The sequence below is a fragment of the Myotis davidii genome, unplaced genomic scaffold, assembly GCF_000327345.1.
Source record: "Myotis davidii unplaced genomic scaffold, ASM32734v1 scaffold159, whole genome shotgun sequence".
NCBI lineage: Eukaryota > Metazoa > Chordata > Mammalia > Chiroptera > Vespertilionidae > Myotis > Myotis davidii.
The window spans coordinates 5805824-5815652 of record NW_006291231.1 but is presented as its reverse complement, the minus strand read 5'-3'; the positions used below and the strand labels follow the sequence as shown (position 1 = coordinate 5815652).

At 37.2% G+C, this 9829-nt stretch overlaps 1 protein-coding gene and 1 long non-coding RNA gene across 3 annotated transcripts in view; one reads left to right on the top strand and one right to left on the bottom strand.

Annotated features, from left to right (window-relative positions):
- LOC102760058 overlaps positions 1-9829 on the top strand; it is a 41069-nt gene that overhangs the window by 22969 nt on the left and 8271 nt on the right. The gene's annotated exons all lie outside the window — the stretch shown is intronic.
- LOX (lysyl oxidase) overlaps positions 3491-9829 on the bottom strand; it is a 15147-nt gene continuing 8808 nt past the window's right edge. The window contains exons 5-7 of one of the 2 annotated variants that reach the window (XM_006764395.2): positions 8694-8789; positions 8160-8275; positions 3491-4757 (exon numbers count right to left, since the gene is read on the bottom strand). In XM_006764395.2, the coding sequence (XP_006764458.1) occupies positions 4751-4757; positions 8160-8275; positions 8694-8789 (219 nt within the window). In that variant the 3' untranslated portion in view covers positions 3491-4750. Of the gene's footprint in view, positions 4758-8155; positions 8276-8693; positions 8790-9829 lie in introns of those variants that run through there. The other variant, XM_006764396.1, reaches the window with a different exon arrangement.

The following is a 9829-nucleotide window of genomic DNA, read 5'->3' as shown; positions in this document are numbered from 1 at the left end:
AAGCTCCCAACCGCTCCTTTTTTTCTTTTTTTTTCTTTTTTATTCTGGGTCAGCTTTAGCTCTGAGGCTCGGCTGCTGAAAACAGGTTTCTGGCCTTTGTTTACCTTCTGTATTTGATACCATGTTGCAGTCCGGCTGGCTGAAGCTCCACTGAGTAAAGCAGGTTTCTGGGGTATTTTTAGCTTCTTTATTCGCAACATAGTTGCTTAGAGTTGCAGGCTGAGAGGCAGGCAAGTGCAGGCAGGGAACTTTGGAGTCCTCCATCACTGAAGCAAGCAAGCCTCATGTTAGTTTCAAGCTGCCTGGCTGCCGGCGGCCATCTTGGCTGTCAGTTAATTTGCATATCTCGCTGATTAGCCAATGGGAAGGGTAGCGGTCGTACGCCAATTACCATGTTTCTGTTTTATTAGATAGCATGAGTAGCATAAGGCAGTCAAGTTTTCTGACAAAAGGGAATGATCTGCCCTCTCCATCTTGGTTAATGAGCTAATATTGAACAGTGTGAGAAATACTGAACATTGATGGGACAAAGAAAATTATCTTTTGCATTAATAAGGAAAGTGTATTCAGATACTTTACCTTGAGCAGGCTAGGGAAGCAGAAAATTGTTCGTTCAGAGTATCACCAAATATTCTACAACTTAAATCTCCAAACTGCCAACCACAAGCCTACATCTGTTTTACCTGTAAGAGCTCTTTAAAGGTGAATTGTTTTTTGGGTTAATTTTGTGAATTTCCCTCCCCCCCAAAAAACATTTGTCCACAGTTTGGGGCAGGTTGTTTTCTCAGGTTATCAGCTTCCAGGCTAATCTGGTAAACATTTAAATAAGGATTTCTATGATAGCAATGTTTCTCTTTTTATGGCTAGCTTGTAGCTTTAGTTGAATGTGTCCCCTGAGTGTATGTATGCTTATGCATATTTCTTATAAATCCCAATTAAAACAGAATGTGGTCGTTCTCTCAATGCCTGCTCTGTGTCCTTGAAGTGACTGGTAATGGTGACAAAAGTTAGGATCCATTCATATATGATAGTTTCTTTTTTAAAACATCAATTAGATTTCTTTTTATCCATCATAGACAAATTTCAAGTCATGTGAGCTTATTAAACAGTTTGTTAATACAAAAGGCAACTAAGCAAAACCACAAACCATATACATGGGCTTTTAGATTTTAACCTAAAATGAAGTTCATATCATTTATTTATATGTAACAACAAATGACCAGTATGGATACTTGAAATCATTTATTCAAGGCATTTTTGCACTCGTAGTAGAGCATACAATGAAAGAATGTGAGAGTGTAAAAAAGACTATAAAGCCAGTGTCAGGGCATGTAAATTAAGAGCTCCTCAAAAAACTTACAGGTGTTTTACAAATAGGATTCCTGGAAATTTTGGAAGAAACTAAAATTTCATTGAAAGTATTACAATATCAAATGACATGTAGTTAGTAGCAAGCAATTATATATTAATTAAATGTTTATATCCTGTGAACTAAGATAACATATTTTTACATTCAAGTTGAAATAATTCAGCACCATTTTAGTTTAAAAGATAAATGAAATGCTTGAAGTGTTTAAAAGTGGCCCAGGACTTTTGGTAGCTGAAAATGAAATATAGCTGTTGTTTGAATGTATTATTTGTGAATATGGATTCTAAATATTAAAAAAATGTATAAAAGGGGTAACTTTTTACTTATCAGTTACTATACTGTTAGTGTCAAAAAAGCTATTTTTAAAATAAGACATCTTCTGACCAGAAATTGTATATTTCACACAGTTTGCTAACGGTGATTTCTCAGTGCCATGATCATTTTAATGCATGGCATGTCCTCTGAAATCTGAATATTTGGAATGTTTAAATGTGATTATTCTATGAGGTTTCAAATAAAAAACAATTATTGTTCATTATTACAAATAATGCCTAGTGACTGAAATTGTGAATAAATTTATTATGTAAAAGTGTAAAGATTTCCTAGAAATAGGCAAGTTATAGATTCCGGTACTGCTGGGAAACTGAATCCTCACCCCAAAAGTCAAGACATCTTTAGTCCAGACTGTGGTCTGAATAATTATGAGGCCATTAATATGGTGTGTGGAAGACTCATTAAATTATTTCCCTGTTTAGCCCATTTTTTCACAGTCTTTATTAGTTTAAAAGCCAGTCTCTTTTCACTACTCAACATTCTTTGTATTATTTCTACTTTCTATTTAATTTTTTTAATTTAGGGTTTGTAAAGCTGGATTGTTTATTTTATTAATGGATAACTTTTACCAGCTAGTCATTTTCTATGAGTTTTTGTGGTTATTCAAAGAAGAGATCCCTTGAGGTTCAAAACTATTGAGTGTTAAGGGAGTGTTGAAGAATGACTGAGAGGGAAGAATGCATAAGGATTAAGTAAGAATCTTTACTTCCTAATTGAAACTTTTTTCCCCCCCAAATCAATCAAATAGTACATTTTATACTTAAAAGGCAGACAGTTCAGGGATTGGAAACATATTTTTAATTATTAGTAACACATACATGCATATAACTATTAATTTTTAACTTATTTTTAAAATAAAATATGGTCATGAAAAACAATAGAGCTTAAAATAAAAATTTTTAGACATGTACTTATAATTGTTAAAAATGAAATAAAGTGAACCTAAAGGATAATAATGACATTTTTAATACTTAATTGAGGTTAGAGAAAATCTTTTTTACATCCTAATGCCTAGCATGTCAGTGCCTGGCATATATTAGGCCCTCAAATGATGATGGATGGACAGACAGATGGAGGGCCTAATGAATGATAGTAAATGTATCATCTCGTGTATCCAAAGGCCATGGTATTGGCTAGCTTTTAATACAGGGGTAAGAATCTTGTACTAATAGATCTTAAATCTGTAGATGCCAGTCTGGCTCAGTATTAATACTGACAGTAGTTTTTCGTTTTTCTAAAAAGTAAGTATGTTAAAATATTTGAAAATATTATAATCTAAAAGAAAGTATCTTTCTGCAATCTTATAACTAAAAAGCAATTTAAGGCAAAGAGGTACATCAAAGAAGCTATCCCATAGCTCAGATACTAGCTCAGTGAAAGCTCTGATCTCTACTAAGCTGTCTGTGTTCTCTGTTGGGAAGTGTGCCCTGGCAAATGTAGATCTGTGGCCCTCCATTATCCACCCCTCAATGACTGTCCATCTCTATCACCTCTCACCGCTCTAGGCACTGAGTGAATGCTGAATGGTGTTGACTTTACAACTCCGTGGCATGTAATACACGGAGGCCAACTCATTTTTAAATTCTACCTGTGTGTCCTGGCACTTGAAGTACCTTGCTTGAGATTTTAATACTGGTTAATATAGAATAACTTCTGCTTAAGCACCACTAACTTAAAAGTGTAATTTGACTTCTTTCTGCACCTTTTGAATCTAAGAAAAAGAGGAAGTCTCCCAATTCTGTTGTAGCACATGATTTCACAGTTTAAAATAAAAGCACAGCTGTCTCATTATGCAGCACAGCCTTTGGTTTTGCCGAAAGTATTTTTTTTTACCTTTACTCACCAACCCCTCAAGTACATAATGCTGTGTGCTTTGCTAATCTGGATTATATTTCAGACACACACACGTGCACACACACACACACACACACACACACACGACTGATTCCTGGATGACATAGGATATGGTTCCTGTACCCACACACATTATGTCATCTATTCTGGATAACTTAAAACTGTCTAGCATTCCTCTTTTTAAAGCTGAACGTTTTTTTAAATGTAGAAAATTGGAAAATTCTAAGATGGTTTTCATTACTTTTTAAAAATTATTTGAGAGACAGTTGTAGTTTGAGGGACTTGTTCATTTTGCTTTTTATTTTATGTCTGTAAGAAAAAAAATTTGGCTAGTACCTCAATATACTTAATTGTGCATTATCTTTGGATATATCACGTTTGTCATCAGAATAACTTCCCACTGACACAGTTGTCCTATGTATACCAGTCCCCAGAAGGGTAATTTTAAGATGCCACTTAAAAGGTCTCTGCCCATAGGAAAATTAAAGAGTAGAGTGGAGCATCAACAAACGTCAGGGAGAGTTGGGCAGCTCAATTACTTAATTTGTCCCAAAATAAAAACTGACGTATGTCAGAATGAAATTGTACACTTGACAGAAAGAAAGTTTATCTACTAATTAAAAAATGTAAACATAAATTTTATATAGGGATGTAACTATCTGAATACATATACTGCCATTTCTCTGCTATATAGTAATATTTTTTGAGACCAATGGTAATACATTTGTTTCTTTCTCAGCACCAAATGTGTCCATACCAATTTAAACAGTAGGAGCCAGGACATATATAAGCCAATGATTACCGTAGTTCACTGAAGTTACAGCACTTTAGAAAATTCCCAGTTCAAAGTAATTTTGGCTCATTCATTGCAATATTACTTTCTCTTCTGTATTATAATTTCAAAAAGAGCATAAATTTGGATTTCTTCGAAAGAGCCAAGGGTGCAACTACAGAATTGAAACATGTTAATTCACAAAATAATGTGGATAATAATATTACAATTTTTCCAAACAATGCCAATTTAAATGTTCAAAATCCAGTTATGTGCTTAGTTATAAAAAAGTCCAAACAAAAATTAATTTGTTGTTTTCTGTTCTCTTTTTCAAAATACATAAATCCTACTGAAGTTAATCTATTTTTCCCACTTCAGAACACCAGGCACTGATTTATCCATTGGGAGTCTTGGCTTGCTTTTTAATACCTATATTAAAAAACAAAAGATAAGTTATTAACCTGATAATATTATGAATGAATACAGTAGACAAGTTTGAAGTCAACCTTTTAAAAAATTGAGATATCATTTTTCCTCCACCTAAGCAGCAGTTACCTTATGAAATTATCCATCAATACTTGATTGAGAAAAAATATTTTTTTATTTGAGAGAGAGAGAGAGAAAAATATAAATTTCTTTTTCCACTTATTTATGCATTCATTAGTTAATTCTTATATTTCCCTGACAGGGGATCGAACCTGCAACATTGGGATATCAGGATAATGCAGCCAGGGCCAACACTTGATTTTAACACTGATTTAAAGAAAGTAACTATGTCAGCAGCAGAAAGTATATGCCTGATATTTATGATTAAAAAAATATCTACTGAAACAACCAAAAGTAAAGCAGGACTCATCAGAACAGCAGCTCTGCCTGGGTGAGTTCACTCCATGGAGCAGGTGTGGCATGTGCACCAGGAAGCAGGGCCATGGCCTCTCACTGTCCTGCATTAGTCCTTTCCCAGCATGATTATGGATGTGTAGTGAGGCATTAATGTGCAAGACACTGGATCAAAGCCAATACATCAATATTAGTGTGTTGACATTATGATCACAGATTCCCCATGTAAAGGAAATAAGAATGCACTTAGTCCAAATCATAAACCATAAATTTCCCAACAGTAATGTCTGTGAGAAGAGAACTTAATTGTAGCATCATAGAACTGAACTGGACCACAAAGTCACTTGGTCTATGTTTTGTATACAATAAGGAAAATGAGGGAGAAGAGGATACATTAAAGGCACACACTTTCTAACGGGGTGCTTTGTTCCCACCAGTGAATGCTCTCAAATATTTCATTCATGTGAAAAACATCAGTAAACTGAGAGGTAATATGTCTTTAAGAGTTAAAAAAGTACAATAATGCTACCAAGGGAATCACACCCACTGCTACTTACAGTCACCAGACTGACCACATAACTTTAGGTTACCTATGCTCCCTGCCCAAGAACCGTAAAGACTCTGCATGGCCTCCAAAATGAAGTTCTAACTTTCTGTCTTGCTCTTCAGTGCTCTCTTTGATCTGGTCCCATTTTACTGCTCCACCCTTTTTACCTAACTCTTCACTCCATGAAACATGTTTTAGCCAAACCAGAACACTTGCTTTTCCAAACATATCCTGCAATTTCTTCCTGCCATGTAAGTGTCAGTGATGTTGACTCCTCCCAGCATGCTCTTTTTTTAAAAAATTTATCTTTATTGTTGATATTATTACAGATGTCCCTCCTCCCTTTTTCCCATTGACCCCCTTCTCTCCGCACCTACCTTTCCAGGTCTTCTCCATACTATTGCCCGTGTCCATTGGCTATGCATATATGCATATAAGTTCCCTAAACTCACCCTCTCAATTCCCTAAAGAGAGGGTAATTATCTATTAATCAAATATTGACTAAGAGGCTACATGTTGGCAGACCTATACCTGGTATTGGGTTTATAGTAGACAAGAAGCGAGGTCCCGGCTATGACAGTAGGATAAGAGACAAACATTGAACAAAGATTCACAAGTAATTAATTGGAATTATTGCTATACAGGGTCAGGAATCTTATTTATCCTTGCATTGATCTCTAATACCCAGTATAGGACCTCAATAAATACATAATGCACGTGTGAGAGTACCAAGGATTAGAGAATGAAGGAATTATAAAAATTAAGATAACCCATTTATTTTAGCTCAAATTCCATTGCTGTTCTGGGGATTTGCAGTTACACTGTGATCACTCTGTACTATATGGGTCATAAACCCATCCAGGTTTCCTGTGTTGTGGGCATGTTCAGAAGAATATGTTTAATCATCATTTTTTCAGTGCTGTCCCTTTGCAGTTACAAGTTTCATTGACCTTCAATGGCATGTGATGGAAAGTGGCACGTGATGACACTTGTAAAGGACAGCCTTTGCTCATTCATGGGAATGAGGAAAAGGCGCCCCTGTACGGTGAATGCAGCCCAAGCCACAGGAGGTGGCTCTGTGAGTGGAGCATGGGACAGGAGCCCAGGTCTAAGGCAGAACCTGCACAACCGGTTTAGGTGGTCTTGGGGAAACCTACAACTACAGGTGCATGTGTGGTGAACCACTGTCCTGGTTGGTACATCAGGGAGAAATTACTATTAATTGTGAGTTTCTAGTGTACCTGCTACACCTTTCTGTGTGACCCAGAGGCACTGGTGCCTCTCCAGCGTCAAAGCAAAGCTGATGCGTTATCAGTATCACTCTCATGGCGTGCTCATTGTTCAGAAGGTGCCGCTCACAGGTGGCATGTGTAGTTAGACTCTCTAACTCAGCAACACTAAAGCAGGCAGTGCTTAAGGCATTAGGGCAGTGGTTCTCAACTTGTGGGTCGCCAACCTGTGGGTCTCGACCCCTTTGGGGGTCGAACAACCCTTTCACAGGGGTTGCCTAAGACCATCAGAAAACACAATTATAATTACATATTGTTTTTGTGATTAATCACTGTGCTTTAATTATGTTCAATTTGTAACAATGAAAATACATCCTGCAGATCAGATATTTACATTACGATTCATAACAGTAGCAACATTACAGTTATGAAGTAGCAACGAAAATAATTTTATGGTTGGGGGTCACCACAACAAGAGGGACTGTATTAAAGGGTTGCGGCATTAGGAAGGTTGAGAACCACTGCATTAGGGATCTGAGATGGGCAGACAAGCAGGAAACCTGCCCAGCTTTCGCTAAGTACTGTCATCAACACACCACTCCTGTTAATATTAATGTGCTGGGATTCTATCTAAGATGTCATTCAGGACTAAGAAAATGATGAAGGTACCTCCACACATCCCTTCTCTTGTGGAATATTTCCCTAGTATTTGTTCTAGAACTCAGATATGTGAACTCTTGATTTTTACAGAGCAGGCAGTCTGATCCCTTCAGCTGCATTCTTTAAGGCAGTGAGTTTTCAGAATGTACTTTGAGGAACTCTAGGAATTTCTCCAGAACTCCGTCATGGACTCTGGCAGCAGCAGGAAACCCAACCGTTTGGGCTCCCACAAGGTCACCCACACTGTGTATTGCATATTTCACATATTTGGCCTCCACACATGCTTTCTGGGGAAACAGTGTGTTCTCTGTGTGTGGGTGTGTGCTTCAGAACTAAGTTTTAAGATGCTAAAAAGCTGAGTACACCCTTCTTTCTCTAGCATTGCCAAAAAAAGATCAGCTCCAACTATGTGATAGTGCAGACCATTTTCTACCTTCGGTCTAGTTTGCAAGGAGGCTATACTAATGATAGAAACAAATACCATTTGTTTAATGCCTGTTGATGAGCTAAAATGCTTGGGAAAGAGTATCACTTAGTTAGGGAAGGCAGACTCACGGGGAAATTGTGCAGCCCGAGGCATACGCATGATGTCCTGTGTAGCGAATGTCACAGCGCACGACATTGTTGGAATAGTCCGATTCATGCACCAAGTAGCTGGGGTTCACACTGACCTAGGCAACACAAACATCATGTGAATTTCAGATTTTATTAGCAGTGTTTACTGGTTAATTTCTTCCTGTTTTCATAGGGCTACCATGCTTCAACTCATCGAGGCAGGGAGGGTGAAGTTTTAGGCAAATGGTTATTAAACTCTGGAGAGGTTCTATATTTTCCCCTCAAGTTTTTTAAAATAAGACATTTTGGGAGATATCTGTAATACTATCAACAACAACAAATATATATATTTGTTGTTGTTGATATATATATATATATAAATAAAAACTCATGGCTGGGATCATTTAGAAATAGTTATAGAAAATGTATAATTGCTTTCAGGGTCATGATTATCTAACATTTGAATCCAGAGAAAGGGATCTATCAAATTGCAGTGGAAATAAGTTACAGCTATATATTCTCAAAGGCCTCTACCTTTAGGATGTAGTTTCCAGGTGCTACATCTGTGATGTCAATCCACTGGCAGTCTATGTCTGCATTATAAGTATCATAACAGCCAGGACTCAACCCCTAAAACAAATAAAATAAAAAATTTAAAAAGATGGTATATGGTTAGATATGCTAAAGAATATGCATATTAATCCTAGCCAGTTTGGCTCAGTGGATAGAGCGTCAGCCTGTGGACCAAAGGGTCCTGGATTTGATTCTGGTCAAGGGCACGTACCTTGGTTGTAGGCTTCTTCCTGGCACGGGCCCTGCTTGGGGCTCATGCAGGAGGCAACCAATTGATGTGTTTCCCTCACATCGATGTTTCTCTCTGTCTTTCCCTCTCTCTTCCACTCTCCCTAAAAATCAATGAGAAAATATCCTCGGATGAAGGATTAACAGAGAGAGAGAGAGAGAGAGAGAGAGAGAGAGAGAGAGAGAGAGAGAAAATGCATATTATTTGTAAATCAGATTTTAAGTTAGTACTTACAAAAGTTTATAAGTACAACTATATTTATATTGCATCTCCCTTGAGAAATATATTTGACTCAGCCTTATAGCACCTCCAGCCAAAACAAACAAAAAACCTGCCTAATATAAGTAGCAGTATATCTAGCTTCATAGAAGTGTCATAAATCACCAGTGATAAGTATAATCTTAAGTGACAAAATAGACCTCCACCAAAATTCTAGACTATCACCAGCTCAAGAATAAAGGCCACATACTAATCAATTTAGCTAAAATATTCTCTTCTCAGTACAACCTTCCCCAATTTTGACCTTTGGAAATTACTTCCTGTACTCTGCCCATGATACTTTCTTGTGTATATAGCTTTTATAGTATTTATCCTTTTCTGCTCTGAATTATAATCTACACTAATAAAAAAGAAATATGGTAATTGGCGTACGACCGCTACCCTTTTCATTGGCTAATCAGGGTGATATGCAAATTAACTGCCAACTAAGATGGCGGTTAACTGCCAACAAAGATGGCGGTTAATTTGCATATGTAGGCACAATGCAGGGAGGCGAAAGGTAAAGCAGGAAGAAGCCCCCTGCCACTGACAGTGATCGGAAACCCAGGGGGGTGCTAAGAGCCCCCAGGGCCGCCTTTGCCCTGCCCCC